At 39.3% G+C, this 21427-nt stretch overlaps 1 protein-coding gene across 1 annotated transcript; it reads left to right on the top strand.

The window, feature by feature from the left end:
* The first annotated feature begins 26 nt into the window (after nucleotides 1-26).
* CRIPT (CXXC repeat containing interactor of PDZ3 domain) lies at nucleotides 27-4455 on the top strand. Its single transcript, XM_042825306.1, has 5 exons — nucleotides 27-92; nucleotides 186-251; nucleotides 996-1050; nucleotides 1816-1919; nucleotides 3719-4455. The coding sequence occupies exons 1-5, from the start codon at nucleotides 77-79 to the stop codon at nucleotides 3781-3783; spliced, it is 306 nt and encodes a 101-aa protein (XP_042681240.1). The 5' UTR covers nucleotides 27-76; the 3' UTR covers nucleotides 3784-4455.
* The last annotated feature ends 16972 nt before the right edge of the window (nucleotides 4456-21427 follow it).

Here is a 21427-nt window from a genome sequence, read left to right as displayed (position 1 = left end):
ACGCCGGCCGCCCGGCAACGGGATGGCGTCAGCTCCGGGGCGGGCCCGGAAGAGGCGGTTGTTATGTTGAGCCGCCATGGTGTGCGAGAAGTGTGAGTGCGGTGGGCTCGGAGGGGTTCCCGGCGTCGGGCGGGGGCTGAGGACGGCGGGCAGCGCAGTTCTAATCGTTGCTATTCTTTCCGCAGGTGAGAGGAAGCTGGGCACGGTGATCACTCCTGATACGTGGAAGGATGGGGCGAGAAACACCACAGGTAGCGTCGGCCGCACGGTGTTCACCGCGGGTCTAACCGAGGTGCGCGGGCTGTCGCAGCCCCGGCCTCCGCGGTAGTTACTGGGTTGGCTCTTCGCTGCTCTAGTTTCCTTTGAGCGCAGTGAAGGTTTGTTTGCCTTGAGCTTTCTGGAGTTGAACTTGTCCATCTCACTGCAGCCTTCCAGTATTTAAAAGGGAATCATAAACGGGGGGGGGGAGGGGAGGGAGGAGGAATCAACTTTTTACTTGAGTAGATGGTGATAGGACAAGGGGGAATGGTTTTAAGCTCAAGGAGGGAAGATTTGGATTGGATGTCAGGGGGAAGTTCTTCACAGAACTTACTACTACTTACAGTAGTAAGGTGCTGGAACAGGCTGCCCAGAGAGGCTGTGAATGCCCCTTCCCAACACCAGGTTGGATGGGGCCCTGGGCAGCCTGGTTTAGTACCAGATCTGGAGGTTGGTGGCCCAGCCTGAGGCAGGGAGTTGGAACTTGGCGGTCCTTGGGGCCCCTTCCAACCCAAGCCATTCTGTGATTCTGTGTTTCTGTGACGATCTTTTCCCTCGTATTGAAGAATGATACACAGTGCCTACCCATTCTTTGTGCTGTGTGCTTCTCGTTACTCTGAGCACATGTGCACACGTATGGCAGCTAGAAGTTGAGCTCTTTCCAGTGTGCTTCGAACTGTAGAAATGTATTTATTATTTAATGTATGTATTGCCTTGTGCTTGTGTTCTTTTTATAGAAAGCGGTGGCCGAAAGCTGAACGAAAACAAGGCACTGACCTCGAAGAAAGCAAGGTTAGTATGTGACCCTGATTTCACCTTTTTTTTTTTTTTTTTAAAAAAGGCAATTTTCTGTAACTGAGATCTCACTTCTCACAAAGCAGGGTAACTCCTCAAAACTTGTCCAAAATACGCCTTAATCTTTTTTTTTGTTTGTTTGGAGAGAGTTACAGCATGTTATTCCTTGGTGAAAGTGTGTCTGTATGTATTTAATGGAGGCTTTCTGTGGAATTACAGAGCCTGGGTAGCTGTATTGCTGCAGTCATCCATAAAATTGGTAGGAATTGGTGTTTGTGTTAGAAGAGGAGCTGAAAAGGCCATCTGTCCCTGTTTGCAGGAGAGTTAGAGTATGTGACATTTAAAGGTCCCTTCCAACTCAAATGATTCTGTGATCTTCCATGCTAAGATTGCCTGTTCAATCTCTTGAGCATCTCTTTTATGTCTAAAGCATGTTCTGTTATCCTATGCCAGGAGCAAGCCACTGCTGGAATGTATTTTGAGTTCAAAATAGGCTTGTATCTTAATAAAAATATATGGTTTTAGTTTAGCTTTTATTAATTTTATCTCTGTAATGCAAGAAATCTCTCATAATGGAGAAAGCAGGAGTTTTTCTATAGGAATTCTGTGGACTGTTAGAGTAGACCTCTTCATGTCCCTTTTCTTGGTTACAGTTTTTGCTGGAGTTTCTGTCTGTGTCCTCTCACATAACGTTTTTAGTATGAGGTGAAGGAAGTACTTTATTTTAGTGTGCATAAATAAAGTACTTCTCCTTTTTTCCAGGTTTGATCCTTATGGAAAGAACAAATTTGCAATATGTCGAATTTGTAAGAGTTCTGTCCATCAGCCTGGGTCTCACTACTGTCAAGGATGTGCCTATAAAAAAGGTGAGTTTCACTGAGTACCATATTACCCCACTTTGGTTTGAAGTTAGAGACAAGTAGAACTTTTGAGTTTGTTCTGTATTGCAAAGAGAATGCTGTGATGAGTTCAGTCTTCAACTACTAATATAAAGGTGTAGAAAAGATGGAGTCAGAGAGTCATGACTCTCTGATTCCATCACAGTGCACAGTGATGGAGAAGAGTGTAGAAGTCCTAAATTCCATATAAATAAATCAATTTTCACTATGAGGCTGGTCAAACATTGTAATAAGTGACTCAGAACCCTTATGAAATCTCTACTGGAGAATATAAAACTTTATCAGTCTTGTGAGTTTGAGAGGGTAAGCAAAAGGGCTCAAACTTGTAATCCATTTGGGGGGGGGAAATAGAGCAACATGAACTCAGTTACTTTATTAATATTGAAGAATTCACTTAGCACACAGACGTGGGGTGGACAAATTGTTAGATGTAGAGTCAAAGCTAACTAGTAATGAGTTGTGTTTATGGAATAAATGTTAGTTGTTCTACAACTGCGCACTGTCTCACTGAGAGGTTTAGCAGTCTGCTAAAGGAGGGCTGCCTTTTCTAGTTGCTATATGCTCACCAGATGGCTGTCTGAATTCCATATGATAGAACCTTGTTATTTCTTAAATTTATTGTCATTTTGGGTGGGTATCAGGATTTTATCTTTGTCTGCTTGTGCATCCTTCCAGGTAGAAACCTCAAAAACATCAGAAGTTAAACTTCAAATACATTAGATTCTGATTCTGAACATCAAAGATGCTCAGATTGCAGCATATTTCTAGAAGCAGCTGCAGTCTTGATGCTTCAACTGTTGCATGTCTCTGAAATCTAGATACCATCTAAAAAGCTTGTTGCTCCTCACTTTAGATGTGGAGTGAATGCTGTATGGGATGGATTTTGAACTCTGAAGTAAATAACAAAGCATGTTCCCCACTGTTCTCTTTTCTAGTGGACTCTTAGATGTGTGTCCAATCAAATGAAGCCTATATGTAAAGTCATGATTTGTAGAGATGCAACAGAAATAGCTGTCAGTTAATTTTATTAATTAATTTATTTATTTTGGTCTGCTGATCTCTCAAAGCAAGATGCGTCCTACTGGGCAGAATATTTGCACCTTTCTGTTTTAGAAAAAGGGGGAAACACTGAGGAAACTGTCCCTTCTGTCCCTGCCGAACTTGTGTACTTTTTGCTGCTCCAGTCTTCTGACCACTCTTTGTGTTTAGGTCAAAGTCCTCTGGGTCATTAGTTGTCGCTACTTCAATTCTCAGCTATTCTTGGTGTCCATTATAATTCTCTCTTGCACTCTGTAATTAGCTTAATTCTTTGAAAGTGTATTCTTACCAGCTTTCTCAATTGTCAGTTAATCTTTCATTTAGCAACCAGTTTCTTGGTGCCTGTATTTCCTTAGCCTAGCTACTTTCTGTCCATCTCAGGCTACAGGAATTATGAAGTTTGGTAACATGCTATTTTTACCCATGGGATCCTTTCCTGGCTGTCCTTCAGTAGTTCAGCAAATTAGAGGCTTCAGGTGCTGCTGTGAATCATAATGCTCCCAGAGTTTATTTTTTAAGCAGAAGTATTACATGTATACTGCAAATATTAATTAGTGTTAAAAATCGTATTTACTACTTCTGAACGTGCAGTATCTGGTGAGAAGGTGCATGGGTAGATTGTCAATTTGAGATCTTCAACAGTTTCTTGAAGATTATCCTTACAAAAACATACTAGCTAGAAAAGATAATGGCTGTTTAATAATTTACACACCCTTGTGTGTTTGTAGGCATCTGCTCAATGTGTGGCAAGAAGGTGTTGGATACGAAGAACTACAAGCAAACTTCTGTCTGATTACATTGATCAGTTTTTCATGAACTTCTGACTTCTGCATCTTTGTACGTTTACCTCTGTCCAATATTGTTGATGAATATTACTTCCTGGAAGATAATACACTTACTTGGGATGAGCTTAGGGGAGAAGACAGCCTGGTTGTTTCTGTAGAAATGAACACGGTATTGGATTGTTGTTGTTGTGGCACTAACGTTAATATTTAAGGGGTAATGGTTTGCAGCAGCTGATACAGCTCATAGTGATAGGTTGAAACTATGTTACTATCATATCAGATCCTTGAGGTGAGCACTTACTGTTCTGTTGTCCTGTCTTGAATCTTCTTGTGTGCTGGTAATACTTAACGGATGCATAAAATATGAGCTTATATCACATCTTTAAAATACCATCATTAATTAGTTCTGTGCTTACAGGTATTTATATTTTTGCTCATCCCTAACTATTATGTCCTGCACTTTGATGTGCTGCTTTTCAGAGCTTAATTCCATTGTTCTGACCCAACGGTAGTGTCTGTTGAATCGAAAGCTGTTAAACTACTGAAATGCAGTGTATTGCTGCAAAAGTAAGAACTGGCAGAGTAAGATTGATTAGCTATTCCCTTGTCAAATCCTAAGCAGATTTTGCATACAGCATCTGGTGGCCCAAGGCAATAAAATAACGAGCATCAATTTCTCATGCCAGGTCTCAGTCTCCTTATTTCCTAAGTTGGTGTGGTTTCTAAATGCTTGTTTTGAAACTGGCTCTTGAATTCTGTGATGTATAATTGTTTATATAAATGTCAGATTGAAAGATCAAAACAGACTGCCTTCCCTTTAGCACTGTTTGGAGATAAGACTGAGGCAAGCACCTATGAACATGTGAGGCTGCATTTCTTTCATCCTTTTGTGAATTCTGTGTAAGAAAGTAATTTCTCCTACAAAGAATAATAACTTGAATTCATGATAGGATTTTAACTAGACCTTTTTGTTTATTCCTCTTGCCATCTATTCTTAGCACATTCTTACAGTTTTGCAACTTATTTTCAACCATAAGGGGGGGAAATATTAATAGGAATTTCCCTGTGAATAGATTTTTCTAGTTTAAATTTCCTTTTGTTTTCTTATCTACTACAACTGCACGTGTACTAGAGATTAAGCAGTCACTGTTCTTTCTCTGTGTTAATGTGAAAAACTGAACAGAAAGTGCATGGAATAGCTCCTGTACAATAACACCAATTCTGATGTCAGTGTACATCACTGTGGCACATTCCTTGTACAGATGAAAAAATGTCTATAGTGGACCTCATGCTTTGCAGCAAGTGCTTCTCAGTACAATTGTAAAAACATTTCAACCATTTGACAAACAAATTACGAGGTGAAAACCAAGTAGTTAACATTATGTATGGATCGTTGTCCTATGTAACAACAATTCTATAATGCATAGATCCTGGCAACCATCAAGAGGCTCAGATGAGATCATGGTTAGTGCTGAGTGTATGTTCTACAGAATATATTTCCTGTCATGCTGGAAACAATAATTTGTGGTGAGGTGACCAAATTTGGTTACTGCCTGCTGGATTTATGTAAGGCAGTTGTGCTGAAGGGTCTCACTTGAATGTACTTGTTTACTGCCTCTTTTTTGTCCTCTACAGCTGTATTTTCTGTGCAATTGATATGACTTACTGCACTGGCAGTATTGCATTAAAGGTATGAAGGCTATTACAAGTGAAGGTTGTAAACCAAGTAATTCTAATCATGTGAAGGGATTAACTGGGGGGATGTAACTGGACATCTAGGCAAGTCACTTCTTGTGGTAGGTGTGGTATTTTAAAACAATTGCAAAAACTCCCACATTTAGAGAAGGAAATCTAAAAATCACAGGTAAAATGGTTTGGGGATTTTTAAGATACTCTGTAAGTCACAGGTAGGAGTTCCTGTGGTTTTTTTAGAAGATGTGTGTGTGAGGGGGTGTGTGTGTGTATATGTATTACTTTTTTTTCTTCTCCCTTCATTGAGTTAGACAATTTTCATCAACTTAGCCTTCACCTTCAGCTTTTGGATCGGACTTATTAGAGATGATTTCAAGTGAAGGATCCTCTGACATTCTGCAAACTCTTCATTCTTTGTGTGTTTGTTCTATAAGATTAGTTTTCCCATTCTGTATATAAGTTTTTCTTGCCTTCCTAATGTTTTCCAGCATCTTTATTTCAAAAATATGACTGTAATTCTTGAATGCATTGTATCAGTTCAGGGTTATTTCACGCTGTAAATGCTGGTATTCAGTAAATGTGTACTTCATTTTGCAACATGTAAATAATATGACTCTTTGTTGACAATTGGTTTATGAATGGAGCTTTTATGCCCTATTGCTGTGTATCTCAGGTGGAAAAAGGAGAGAGTTGTTTGTTGGTTTGATTATTTTTTTTTTACTTTTTAAAGTGGTTACAGATGGTGCCTGTTCTGTTGGTGGTTTGCACATGCTTGGGGTCTTTCAGACTTCTTTACTCTCATGAGAAGTTCAGTGAGGCCTGTGTAAGACGTTCTCATGTAAGCAGTCAGCTATCAGAAATGCCCTTTTCCTTCAGAAATCATTGCTTTGGAGACCTAAGTTTGTGTATCAGGCACTGTTCTGCCTCTCTGCATTATGGTTTAAATTTGTATACCACTCCAGTATAATTGATTTGTCATATAAAAGCATTTTTTTTATTATATTAGAAATGTCTCATTAGCAGTGATGCCTTTCTTGCAACATTATGCCTTGAAAAGCAAAGGAAAATCTGTTATGGAACGTTGCCACTTTTGTTTAATGTCTTGAGAAGAACAAATCAATGTTCCCAGACAATCAGACTGTCCTCTAGTTCACAAGTTATGTAAGAGATTTGTGCTGCCAAATTGAGTTGGATTAGAATTTTCCTCAGTAGGGCTGAATTTCTACTGTCCTTGCTCTTTCAGCATGTTTGTTGGCTAGAGCTGTTACTTACTGAGTACAAACAACATTTCGATGCAGATTTCTGAGAGGAATGAAGGGAATAGCTGTAAGAATGCTTCTGTGCATGCAGCAGCCAAACAGATACAAATTGAGCAGAAACCACTGATGAGGTTTTTTTTGCGCCCTTGCATTTGTCCCATCCTTCCCATTTGTTCCTCTGATTGATTTACCCAATTCTTACTGCAGCATTGGCTAGAGAAAACACCACCCAGGTTAGTCATTTCCAAATACGGTTCCAAGGCATAAAGACTATTTTCATTTTTACCTGGTTCTGTACTGGCTGGGCATTGCTCTATCCAGAGTACTTTAGGGCTTCTTTTGTATTGTCACAAGAGTAAATTGTAATTGTAAACACAAGAGTTACGTGCAAAAAAATAATAAACAATAGCTTGAATTTAGCAGCTGCATGAAGTAACACAATGAACTGCGTTACTATATTTTGCTAACAGAGCTGTACATTTCCCAGCCATGGAAACAACAGACCACAGTCTGAGAAATTCATTATTCACTGAAAGACAGCAAGCCAAGAGAAGGAGAAAACTCTACATCAGAGGACAGTAAACTGTCTGTAGATGACAAGAAAGCCAGTGTAAGATTTCTTAGGGTCAGGAAGTAAAAAAGGCTTTCATGATGGACATGAAATGTACAGTGAGAACTTCTGTACCTCTAATTGTTCAGACAGTGCTACAGAAACTAAGCAGTGATAATGCTTCTGAATGTCTTTCAGTACAGCTTTTTAGTGCCACTGCTGTATGCAAGCAGCATTTGGTTAATTGAAAGAGATTTGTTAGTTGTTTACATGAAGAAATTTTGTTTCCAGTGCCTTTGTGCCCACTGGTTGCTCAATAGATGTTGCTAAACTATCTTCTCAGTGAGCAGTTGTTCAGCATGGGATCGTGGTTGTGTCTCTTGCTTCCACTGTCTTACCAGGTCACTGATTTAGGTTGCAAGGTGCAAAACTGTATACTGATAACAGGAAAAGTGACCTGGAATATCATTAGAGAATGAACACCGTTGCCACACTGCAGCTGAGGTTTGGTACTAAGCAAAACTATTTTTGCCATCCCCAATGGTAGAACTGGATGGACAATCTGATTAGGCATGAGGGCAGCCCTTGCAAATAAGAGCCAAATGTTTATGTTAGTGAGGATTATAAATGTGCCTCATTGTGAAAAGCAGTTGGCTTTAAAGTAATTTTGTTCCTCCCAGACTTCTGCTTTTATAGAAGTTATCATCTGAACTTCATCAGAACCTGATTTTTTCATTAACTTTTATGGATGGAAGCTGCAGTTCACTTAACAAAATTTGCATGAGGCATACACATGTTCATCATCTCTGTCTAACATCAGCAGAAGACTTGAATTCTCTGTGGATAAGGAGGGCTCATTTCACCCACGTCAGGGCAACAAGAGCGGATGTGGTGGAGGGGCCTTGATGAATTTGTTTGAAATCCTGTAAAAAAAACTGAAGGGAAAAGCTGAGGGCAGTCTTCTCCGTGTGGATATTGGATGCTGATGAAGATTATTTTCTGACATGGTTCATCGAGACATTTCTGAAATTGAGTAAATAGCAAGTTGAGTTTTCAGGTATCACGGAAGTGACAGTCAATCTACCCAATTAAGCAGGCATTTCCAGACTAGATTTCAAATAGTAGAAAAGCTCAAGAAACTGCTTCTTCCTTCCTTAGCCTCTCTCTTTGCACTGAAAGATGCAGACTGAACTTGGCAATGTTAGCAATTCATTAAGGCTGTTTTTCAGAGCAAAACATAAGTCCTTCCAGCAAATGCACTTACTATATGCCTGTCTGCCAGGTGGTATTGGGAAAAGAAATGTAGACATTTTTTTTCTGCCTCATTGTAGTTACGATTAAATATAGCTATTGCTTAACTGTTTCAGTTCATACGCAAACGTAGAACACATAGTAGCAATTTTCTATTGGTTAATGGGTCTATTCACATGTAACTATAATGTGGTTATTAAGCTGTTTTACAGAAGATCAATCCTTAGTTTTCTGTTACTGCTTTTGCTGATGTAAAAGTGAGAATTTTGTTTCTGTACATCCCAGATTGTCACAAACACTTATTGTTCTGATGTGTATACTCCTGTTCACAAATACATCAGTGTCACTGGGCTGTGTGTGATAAAAGGCTTTCATGGCTGCTAGGGATCTGGCATCTAGCCAACAATTCTTGTTTTTTTGTTCTTGTTTGTTTTGTTCATTTCCAGAAATACAGCAGCTGGGTGCCAGGGAAAAGGTTTTGAAAGGCTGATATATTTAAACAATTTAATAAAAGTTTCAGATCCTTTTCCATATAAACCTGTATATGACAAAATCACAAGACTTGTTTGGAGATGAATCTATAGCTTACTCAAGCTTAACTGTTGTGTACGAGCTGTGAAACGAAATTTTGTAACAGCTACTCTACCATCAAGTGCCATGTGCTCTTGCTTTATTCCTGCCTTTGTACTGGTAATGAAAAGTCAATGCTTAATTGAGGGAGGGAATTGTAATACTAGCAACAGTAAAAGAGCGTGATGCACAAATGCACACTTCTCTCCTTGAGCACTTGTTAAGCATTAATTTTCCCTTACAGCAGGAGGTAACTTGTGCCTGTGTCTTTATTGTATTATGATTATATAATCTACCAAGTGTCCAGGGCAGAATATGATAAGAGTTTGATACAGGAGTTGATTAATTCAGAAATCAAATAGAGCACAGTTTTTGTATAGTTTTTTTTTCCTGCGTGTTCAGTTTTCCATAAGACTGTATGTATATATTCACTTGTGTGCATGCAAGTTTTACCACCAGTAAATAATTAACTTAATTATTTTTTTAACTTAGTTATTTAATTAACTTAATACTTTGAGCTATACAATTCTTTAATTTGTATAAAGATTTTTTTTTTATAACTGTTCAATTTTCAGTGCTGGTTAAATTTAGGCAGGGAATGTAATATTTATTAAACATACATAAAACAAAGTCAGTTTAACTTACTGTCATTTGGACACTTACAGGTTATGATATATTCTTACAATTCTACCAAAGTTTAAGGCATATCCAGGTTGTTGTAGGACATTTTATCAAAAAAAACGAGTCAGTAGGATTGTACTGCATTGAGGAGCACACAGCTGTATCTGAAAGTACAAAGCATCCCTAGGGACCTGTAGTGACTGGGAATGCTGCAAATAGGTGGAACAAGCAGGGTGTGCTGCAGTAGTCAAGTGTGGCACAGCAGTTGGCATCATGGATCACCTGGGAAGACACACAAGTAGGGCACTGTCACTTGTCACTTCCAGCAGTTTGGTCACGGCACCCACCCAGCAGAAAGCTGTGTCCCCTTGGCCTCACTGGTCACAGCAGCTGACACAGCTAACCAGACCACTCCTGAGGCACGTGTGACCATCCAGGTCCCTTCCAGCTCAGGATATTCTATGACTGTATGTATTTCTGCTAGTGACTTTTGGAAATGGGCAAGTAATTGTCTTACTCTTTTTCCAGTGCTGTATGACTTCCAAAGGGCAGCTCACCAGACTACCAAAGGGCTATTTGTGGTAGCAGTGTGGCATGTATTTTACCATACCACTTAGGAATTTCATCCTGCTCTCCAGTTGTGCAGACAGAAAGGAGGAAGGATGGAATAAAAACACACTGCATCAGTCCTGAGTCTTGTGGCTGTCCAGAAGATCAAATGTAGCTATTTGAGTGAAAATCCCATCTAAATGCTGGAGTACCTTTGGAGATCTGTATTTAAGTTTATCTTATGCGGTCTTTGTTGGTTGTTGCTTGAGATAAGTTGGTTTGTCTGATTTCTTAGGTGGGAATGAATGGGTCATTCATACTCCAGGTAGGCACTGTGCACAGAGAGTGAGAAAACACCTTGTCTGTTCTTTGTTGTGTAGCTATGAATTAAATACTTGCATCTGTCAGCGAGAGTTCTAGAAGACTGCAAGGTGTCAACAAGAAGGGACAGCAAAGCTGTGAAATAGCTGTTGCTCTCATACGTATTCTCCAAGCATAACTTGACTGTACCACATATAGCAATCACTTCCTGGCAATTGTTTGAGAATACTAACAGTAAATACAATTCAGAAGCTGTCTCCATTTAATACTTGATCAGGGTGAGGAACTCTTCCTTGGATTTTGGATCTTCGTGCAAAAATGGCACTGGTGCTCACCTTGCTGTTCATCAGCTCCAAGCAATGCCATGCATATGTGTCTACAAAATGCTTTCTTAAATGTTCAGCCTTAGTTTACTATCACAAAATCACAGAATGACTGAGGTTGGAAGGGACCTCTGGAGGTTTTCTGGTCCAACCTCCTGTTCAGGCGGGCTACCCAAATTAGGCTGCTCAGGAAATATTCTAAAATCTTTTTATGTTTCAACCAGAGTTCACTGGAGTAGCATTTTTGTGAGTACAGCTCTGAAATGAACTGCTATTTTCCATAATCAGTAATTAAGTGCCAGTTAATCAAGGAACTCCTAAATCATGCACTGTGTTTTCTATAAGAATAGTTTTTGTCTTATCTGCAGATCTTTTATCTCTAGAATGGAATTCATAGGGAAAGCCTGATTGAAGACAAGTTCCCCTTTTTTATCTTAAGAATTAGATACTTAGCAACCCTTAACGGGGAAGACCTTTATCCTGCTGAGGTAGCTTCTCAGACAGCTTGTTGCTTTTGAGGATCTCCATCCCTCAGCACCCAACAACACACAGGCTTTTGTGCAGGAGAACTGCAGTGCCCACCTCAAGTACCATTGCACACGATTTAACCTAACAAGGAAGTACTGGAGCACTAAAGTTTCTTGCAGAGCCAGCTGCAAATGATTTCACCAAGGTCATTGTATCAGTGTCATTAGCAGAATCAGCTTTAAGGGCTGACTCAGAATGTCACCTGAACTCTCTCAGAAGGAAACAAGGGCAAAACAGCAGGTCTGTGCAGCTGTTCATGATATTAACACCAAGCACTGTGATTAGATATTGGGAAGTATGTATAGTGATTTTACAACCTGGGAGAAAACCAGTATATTTCAGAGCCTCAGTAATTGTAAGAGCACTGCTTGGTAAGCTGCTCTTAGGAAGAAAATCAGGATCTTGTAAACCCCATTAGTACTGCCACTACTTGTGAAGCAATGCTGAGATGGTTCTGCTGCACTGCAGGTATGCTCCATTTTAAAAAGGCATTGGGAACACCTGCTACTGTTACCATAAGCCAATGAACTACATGTCACACTATGTGATTCATCTGTGCTTGAACCCATTTTCTTTTCCTCACTAGCCCAGTCTGCAGGTAAGCCAGCACCCATTTGTTTTAATCCATCTAGTTTATAAATGTAGTTATGATCTTCTGAAGTCAGTATGTGTAAAGGTCTGCTTTTTCCTTGAGACATCTGTCAGCCGAAACAAAGAGATCGTATTTTACCAATGTGATCCATTTTCTATTGCAGTATCAGGCATGCTATCACAATTATAAAGCAGTCTCTAATATCTATGAGTTGCAGTTCAGAGCACAGCAGAAATACAAAAGGATCACTGACAAATTTATTTTTAGTTTTGTCTCTATATTGTGCAGAGCTGTGATTTGATTTTCTGTTTGTTTCGTTTTGCTTTCAGATGTAGGTATTGCTTGCTTTGCTTACAAAACTAATCTGGCAAAAGTAGCAAGTGACCAGCAGGGCCATCAGCAGCTGCCAGTAAAATAAGTGTGCTTGGTGTTAGCTCTTAACTACATAGATCACAGAATCTACCCTTCACACAGGCCTTAGCTCTCTGCCAAGTCCCTCCCTGCTGAGAAGTCTGGGCAATAGGAAAATATTTGCAGCATGCTTATGAGGCTATTTCAGTTCAGGCTGAGGTGCCAACTCCTCAATTAAGCACCTTTCACACTGAACACTCTCCTGCCAGTCTCAGCCTGTAGATGATGGCAAGTGTTCTTTCAAGCAGTCTGATGGGAAAATAGGGTTAGAAAAGACAACAATTCCATGGTATGAAAAACTATGTTATGAAACAACTGCAGATAACTAAATATATTTATATAATATATTTATATTTATATATTTATATATATTTATATAATAAAGTATAACAACGTCCTATTATGTAAGCTCTAATTTTCAGCAAAAATGTGTCTATATTTTGACATCACTGTGATTGTTTTTGTTAGGGGTGTAAGCAAATTGCAGATTATTTGCACTGTTCCTGTTGTCCGTAAAAGACTCTTGCCTGCTGTGGGTAGGAGAAGGCATTCACAGAACTTGGGATCGAGGAAGACCTTCATTTATGCACTTGGCAGCTGAGCTCTTCTGCAGCTTAGGAGACACAGCAGAGCTATCTGCCAGATTTTCATTTCTCAAAGGAACAACACTACTGTAGTATCAACTCTTTATTTCTTTAGCTAGGAATTTAATCTCATTTTAGTAAGTAATAAAATATTACTTTTAAATTCTGCATGTTTAGTGCTATCGTTGAATTCCAGTGTGCAGTTAAATGTGGCATAACACTAGTCAGGAATAAAAAATAAATACACACCAAGAAATACCAGTTTTGTTGAATGAGGGCTTGTCTAAATCAAAAAGTTGTCTTACTGATTAGCAAAAAGAAGGCAGTGTAGAGACTACATTTTGCTGCAAATGAATGCTACATTACTAATGAATGAGAAGAAAACTTTTTGGGTGAAATAACAAAAATGTGGAAATAGAGGAGAAGATAAAAGTAATTGTTCAAATCAGGAATTTTCATGTGTTGAAACTAAATCATGATTAAAGGTTCAGATGATTAAACAAGTCATCTTTGAGACATGGTTCATATAGGTCTACATTGAGGATCTACATCCTATACAGCAGGATTTTTGTTAAAGCAGAAAGCAGGCAGTTGTATTTTTGCACATGGCAAATGATACAAGCTGCTATAGATTAATGTGGAGTAAGTGTTGGAGCTATAAAAAGGGAAAGGTTTGGGTAAGCAGCACAAAGTATGCAGCTAAGGGAAAAAAAAACCAAACGAATGTAATGGGAGTATCAGTTGTAGAAGGATTTCAAGATTAATCCAGTGAGTATAAAACTTGGATTAAGTTTGTCTGACTTTGGATAGAGATACACTACCTTTATGTAGAGGAGTGACTGTTCTGTATCCAACAGCAGATTATCTACAATTGCTCACTGATTTTGCTGTATGCATTACGTGTGGCATTATTGACTTTCATTTTACTCAAACAATTAGCTGAAATTAGTCGCTGCAAGGATACCTGCAAGGTTTGGAAAAAAGAAATGGTAGTTATCCAGCTGCAAAGAAAAGTCACAAATTATAGACTCATCAGCCTTTGTGTCGTGGAGAAGTTTTGGAATAAAACACTGAAGAATCAATGTATGTGACATAAGACTCTGATAACAGTCCACCCACAAGCCCCCAGAGTAATCTGTCATTAGATGAACCAGTCCAATTTTCTTGTTTAAGGGAATAGTTAGCTTGGCAAGAAAGGAAGAAACAGTAGCATATATACAGAAAATAACCACCTATCAGCAATACAGAATGTTTGTGGGAGCAAAGTATCTTACAAAATACATATGAGACAACTAAATAGCATCATTCTAGGCTGAACGGGCAGAGTTGTCGTATTTTAATTTGATTTTGTTTAATTATTTTAAACATGTAATCGTTATGCTCTATTTGATCCTTTTAAACACTCAGATGGAAAATTCTGATGGCAGATTTTAGAGAACACAAAGCAAAGCTAGAGGAATGAGTTTGTTCACTTACAAAAGAGGAGGTTACATGTAGAGATTTTAACTATTTTCCAATGCATGAATGATTATTAGCAAAATGTAGTGCTCGGCTGGTCTTCATCCTTAAAATAGTAAAATATTTCATGTTACGCATATATGCTCCTTGCTGCAAATTAAGCTGATTGGTTTTCATCATTCTGCCATGTAAGGTGCTAAAATAATTTGTATAGGCATGCTGTAAAATTGTCTTCATTGGAACTTTTCAAGAAAATGGACAAGTACCTTTGTGGTTAGTCTAAAGACCCTTTAGCTGACTTTCATGCTTATGAATCCTGGAGGCTGAGCAAGGAGAAACCTTATTGAAGAGATGGAAGCTGCACTGTGAGTCACGTGTAACAGAAACCCAGCTGAGACAAGAGCCTGCTTTAAGAACTGTAGACCGGCTGGTCAACTGGAGAGGAAGCCAGGCCTGTTTAGAAAGGTGGATTTGTCTGAGCAAATACAAATATCAATGTCATAAAGATATATACATGGGCTAGTCAGCTTAGGCTCCCTATACATTCACTAGACTACTGTGTTCTTGCTATTTCCCCTTTTCCCTTGTGGTGATTCATCATACACCAACTAGAAGTTAGATGCCAAGTTTGAGTTAATCACCTTGCGTTCCCCTCATAGAATCAGAATTGTAGAATCATATGAGTTGGAAGAGATCCTTAGAGGTTGTCTAATCCAACTTCCTTGCACTGATCAGGGACACATTCCATCAGGTTCCTCAGAGCCTTGTTCAGTCTGACCTTGAATATCTTCAGGGACACAGCATGCACCACCTCACTGGGCAGCCTGTTCCAGTGCTTCACCACCCTTATTGTAGAAAAACCTTCCTTATATCCAGTCTAAATCACACCTCTATTAGTTTGAAACCATTTTCCCATGTCCAATCACAACATATCGTTCCAAAGAATCTGTCCCCTTCTTTCTTACAGCTTCCCTTCAGATACTTGGGTCACCCAGGAATGTTCTCTTCTCTGTGCTGAACAGTTCCAACTCTCTCAGCCTGTCCTTTTAGGGGAGGTGTTCCATCCCTTGGAGCATTTTTGTGGTCCTCATATGGACACACTCCAACAGATCCATGTCTCTTTCCCCTGACCATCAGTGGAGAGCAAAAATCTATTTCCAGGGTGTGATTCATCTCACATTAGACGTGCATGTGATGTTTTTTCCCCTGTAATGGCTCCTGCAGGCTGGTAGCACGTGACAGAAGTACCTCATAAGATGATTTTGTAATTACCCCATGGTTGAAACACAGGCACCTAGTGCAGGTTTAAATGAGGATCTCAGGGGAGTCTTCATACCGAACTTTCAAACCCTCTGTGAATTTTCCTCTCATCCCCCTCTCATTCCCCATTTGGCTTGAGAAATTAAAAACAGGTGCTTTTTGGAAGGGACAGGGAGAGATGTACAGAAAATGAAAGCATGTAACGGATGGATATTTAGATAGTAATGCCCCACTTGGTGCATGTTTCTGTTGTCAGCTAGCCAATGAAATCAGCTGGCAGTAGGCTCTGGGAATGGATTTCTAATATGTTGTCTGTTACCTCTTCTGAACTTTGAAGCCAAACATATTAATGAATATCGCTTAATCACAAAACAGGCCAGGTACCATAAACAGTTCCTTTTACTGCTAATATTGTATCCATGCCTACTTAGCAAAGATGAGATAAAATATTTTAGCCTGACTTGCTAACTTAAGTGTTAATCAGAGTGATAAAGCATGAGAAGAAACGTGCAATAAGTTCCTAGAAATTTTATCTGTGACCTCCTGATTTGGTGGGACAGTTTGCATGCCCACTGAGGATTAGAGTGCACTGCAACTGCCCAGACAGCACCAAAATTCATTCCTGTGAATGCAGTTTTGTGACGCATAGCAAAATAGTGTCAGACATCCAGGTATATAGAGCTAATAAAGTATTTAGACATTTTTATGAGCAGTATGCTATGAAACTGCTCTTCCAATAATCTCTGTTGAAGAAATTTGGATACAGCAGATGAGCAATATATCATATACAGAATGATGTGAGGCGATAAGTAATCACACCTATACCAGTTACCGAGCTTTGGAATTTCAAATACCTATTCATATATGCAGAAACATCCACATAGAGAAACGTTTGTTTAAACTACATTGTATTTTATATCTGACACAGGTTTCCTTCTAGAAAAAAATATCCTTCCTTCGTATACATTTTTTCACAAAATCATCTCATATCTGCTGCAAGATATTTATGCAAGAATCAAGGCAGACTGTGATGTTTTTGTTTAAGCAGAATTTCTCAATCAATTTTCATGTTATTGCATGATAAAATTAATTTTGCTAACATTCTGTATGTCTTTCCCCCTTTTAAAATTTGAGACTGGTTTTTTTTTTTTGACAGCCTCTGGCATGATGGGAGTACTGATTCTGCCGAGTCTTTGGAAATGTCGTGGCACAGAGCGTAAATTATCCAGCACAAAGGCATGAGACCAAGGCGTTAGCATTACCCAAGAGTTCAAAGTGAAGCAGACCTGCAAAGTATGAAGCTGATTTAAAAATCATAACATCTCATCACAAGTCACTCTGGGGGCAGGGACCTGGCCTTCTTCTTTTTGAGGTCTTAGGACTTAGGTTTTTCCACCTTGCTCTGCAGCATTCAAAGCAGTTAACCAACATTTTACCTTTTGTTCAGTGTCCTTTTTTAAGATGAACGCTGATAGTTTCACAGACCTCTGGAAATTGAAGCCAACAAATTGCATGTCAGGAAATTCATGCAACTGTGAACAGCTCTGAGATCCTACCTTCTCTTCAACTTAATAAAAACCCAGAAAGGGCAGAACCATCTGTTTTTCATATTAGATTTTCACTTTTTGGAATAAATCCTGGAATAAAAATAAACCTAACTGTGATATTCAGCTCCAGCTCAATTTCCACTGCTGAAATGAAACAGTTTCTGCTCATTTAAATGAGAGCTGGAGCAGAACTTCTTGAGCAGTACTCTTTTTCACTTCTCTCTATTCAGAAAACAATTCAGGGCTCTGTGACAGTTTGCTAACTCATTTTAAATGTGAAGAACATAAAGGGAAAAATAATTTTAATGTCACAACTAAACAGACAAACGTGCCTTAATTTAACTTCCTTTCAGGTCAATAGAAACTTTCCATTAACTTTGCTGGGCACTGAACCAAGTCAGATAAATCAAGCTGAAAAACGGAATGGAATCTAAATAAAGCTGACAGCCTCGAGTGAGATCCAGGGTAATAAGCTTAATGTATTGCCAACCCCAAACTCTGAAGGCATGTGTGCCTTATTCAAAAACAATCTAGGCAGAGTGCGTCAAAGTGTGTGGAGGAATTTTCTGTTGTTGAAAGCATAAGTGAGTAGATTTTAAATATAGCAGCAAGCCGAACCTAGATTAAATCATCAAGCATATTTTTAGGCTGTTTAAAAAGTGTAGGTTTTTTAGGCTGTGTAAAAAGTACTAGAAAGTACTAGATACCACTTCTGACCAGGTCATTGTTGCAAGAAATAATTCTCCATGAATTCTTTGGAAGTAATATCTGCAGATCTGTTGGCAGTCTGCAGCACATTCAATAGAAAATGACTTGAAGCAGAACTGCTGTAATGTTAGCAATAACTACGTTGAATCAGAGTCTGTGAATACTCTACATAAATGACATTTATTAAGACTGGCTTCTGTTAATGACACTGCACAGGGCTGCATTTGGCAAGCAGGAAAGATAAAGTGTAGCATTTGTACTTTGGCACTGTATCTGCTTTGTCCCAGTGTCACTTGGATATGTTATTCATAGCTTTCCTTATTTCAAGCTGACATGCTTTTGTATTTCCTATGTCCTTACTTTTGAAGAATTAGTTGTGGAGATTTTTGTAATGCTGTGTGGTTCCAGAGCAGGTGAGATTTAGATAACACAGAATTGTTAATCCCAGTCCTTGCCTCCAACATATCTCTCATTCCATCCAGAGTACCCTGCATCTGAGACTTTTCTTGCTGTGTTTTCAAAAGCCTGATGGCCAAATATGCCTCACATTTTCTTCAAGTTTCTTTCCCTCTCTGTTGCTTCTGATATGTTCCCTTACCCTTTGACTGCAATGTTCTCCCCTGAGGCTTAGTCATCTGTTTACCTCCTCTGCTGCCAGGGAAATCAACCCACCCATTTTGCTTTTGGGATTCTTCTTCACGAGTCTTTCATTCAAGCCCATCTCTGGTTACCTTTCTTATGACCCTTATATCCTTGTTCATGATACCACTACTCACTTGTATAGATTCAGCTGCAGTCTTACTTGTTAGCCAGAGTTCTCTTCCAGCCACCACAGGAGCAGACATGGTTACACAAAAGATGGAAATGGCAACGCCAATTCTGTGAGGTCCCTTATAAAAGTAATGAATAATGTTTAGATAGCAAACAAACGGATTTTCAATCTCTAAACAAGTGGAATGCTTCAAGCAAGTGTAAAAGCTAATGTTGCCATAAATGTCATCACTGCTAGCATGCCAGAAGAGGAATAGATAAAACTCAGGGCTCAAAAAGATGCTTGTATCTCTGAGGGATATACATGGAACTTTGGTGAGTCCTAGCTCATGAACAAATTATCACAGCGTAGAAAATATGGTAGCAGTACAGAAGCAGCACTTTAACCTGTAGCAACTGTCGGATTTGGTGGTGTCATTCTTTTTGGATGTTCGAAGCACTTCTGCAGAGCTCTAGTTAAATGTGCTGTATAGCAATATTTAGGCTTTTGTTGGGCTCACTGCCTTTGAGAGTCTGCTGAGTGAAGAGAGCCCCACTACAGCTGGCCTTGCTGCTCCTTCCAGTGTTGCCTGTGCACAGCTCTTCAAAGCTGGATCCGGGCTGGAGTTGTGCAGCCAGCAGACCTGTGCTGATGAGCAGCACCCAAGGGAACGCACCAGAGACTTTTGTGTGCCTTTCCACAGTTCTCAGTGTAGAGCACAGCTGAATGTGCTGGCCTTTTGATCTCTTGCAGCACCAAAGACTTCACAAGCCACAAATCCTTTTTGCTGTTAGTTTTGTTGGTACAATCTTGTGTTTGATTTAAATCAGAGGAATTCCACAGCGCAGCAAGGATCTTTTGCTATGACTGGACTTTCTCTCTCCACTTGCAGCTCTCTCTTTTCAATCATTACTTTTCAGCTAAAATACTTACCCGCTGTCAGCCTTTGTGCCATGGCAGGATCAGAATGCCTTTTTTGTATAATGCCTTGGCTGGTTCAAGTCTCCTCATGGATTCTGAGTCTCTGTTTTTTCTCACATTTCACTTCCTTCAAAGCTTTGGTTTGGACGAGGCTATTATTGCTATTCCATCATTGTTCTCTGCAAATTGCTGTTGGTATTGCAAATGTTTATTTGGGTCTACAGGAGTTAATGAAGGTTTTGCAGTGACTCACGAGAGCTCAGGCTGTGATTCATCCAACCTCTACTGAAAATTCTTTCCAGAGCCAGGTCTCCCAGACTGAGACATATTGTCATAAGCTCTCACGTGTTATATTCCATGCCTTGAAATTCTCTCAGCAGAATCATTGAGCATTTTAGCTTGAATGGCTTTCAAAGTAATAAGATACAATTTACCTTTTGTTGTAGGGTAGATCTTCATGCATTATTGCCATCACTTCAGTATATTTCTACTTATTTATTTCTGCAATTTATCCTTCAGATTACTGTTCCTCTTTCTGTCTTGCCTAGCGATGTCTTACACTTAGAATATAAAGTTCTCCTATGACTCATATTCCAGGCAAAATGCCATTCATTCTAATAGAGTGAAAATATATTTTCCCCATATTAATTTATCGAAATCTGTTTTTTGTTCAGATCATTTTCTGCACTTTCAGATATATCTTATTTGTTCCTGACCTCTTCTGGAGCTCTCAGCGCATTTCAGAGTTTAATAGATTAGACACCACAGCTCCACTATGAAACAGGTAAGTACTAAGAGGTTTATTTCCAAGTGACAAAGTCAGACATAGCTTATAAAATTCATTAATGGTCATAAACTGGTAAATGAGCTGAATCTGAATCTGAAATCTGAATCAATTTCTTATTCTGAGCTTAACTCTTACTTACTTCTACTTAATCACCCTTTCTTAGGTCAGCATGTATATAAAGCTTATGTTATTAAAGCTAAAATATATGGTATGATTATAAATTTGGTTTTAATTGGGAAAAAGGAAGAAGCAGTTGGGAAATGCAGTTCTGATACCCAGGGCCATTTTATTACTCCATTTAGCTCTGTCTAGCAGATGGAAAATTATCATGTGTTTCCTTTGTCTTAGCAAGCTGATTGCCAAGTCTAGAAGAGCAACCTATTTACAGGATGCTCAAGCAGCCATCAGCTCATCACTTTTCAGCCTGAACTTTGAGCTGTGAGCAGTAGCTGCTTATCTCAGTCAGCCCTGACAGCTTTTTGAGATTTAGGGTGAATATATTTCTGGTCTTAAATTGGGAGCGATGTGATTGTCGTCATTTTATGCTCTCCAGGCTTATCAGTGCTGTTATTTTTCATTTTCTCTTGTTTCTAGTTAAGAAGGGTTACTTGTAAATAAAACTGCTTGTTTGATGTTTTTCTTGCTGGGGAGTAAGGGGGGGGGGGGCCCGCAGGGGATATCTTTCTTACTGAACACTGCATCAGTATTGTTTAATTTGAAGATTCCTGCTTTTGGGCTTCAGTTGATGCTGTATAGGTGGTTTTGTAAGGAAAATGAAGTCGGCCTTGTGAAGCTAATCAGTCTTTGGCTAGGAAATGAGGCTCTGTCTGTAAAGGAATGCTTAAGGCAGGACTGCTCAGTGTCTGGGCAACAAGATGCATTTAGCCCACAAAGGGAGTTCTACACTCCAACTTGTGCTCATTCTCAGATGGCATGAACTGTAGTCGACAGCACTTGCATATGTACTTG

Source organism: Centrocercus urophasianus, unplaced genomic scaffold (assembly GCF_019232065.1).
Source record: "Centrocercus urophasianus isolate 14NV4802_14NV808 unplaced genomic scaffold, USGS_Curo_1.0 seq_10, whole genome shotgun sequence".
NCBI lineage: Eukaryota > Metazoa > Chordata > Aves > Galliformes > Phasianidae > Centrocercus > Centrocercus urophasianus.
Note: the sequence above shows the minus strand (reverse complement) of the source record. Positions and strands in the feature narration are given on the sequence as shown.

Bases quoted from the DNA above. Each gene is read 5' to 3' on its own strand.
- CRIPT (XM_042825306.1), top strand. The intron at 252-995 runs GTAGCGTCGGCC...TTCTTTTTATAG, and splicing joins TGGGGCGAGAAACACCACAG to AAAGCGGTGGCCGAAAGCTG. The intron at 1,051-1,815 runs GTTAGTATGTGA...CCTTTTTTCCAG, and splicing joins CTGACCTCGAAGAAAGCAAG to GTTTGATCCTTATGGAAAGA.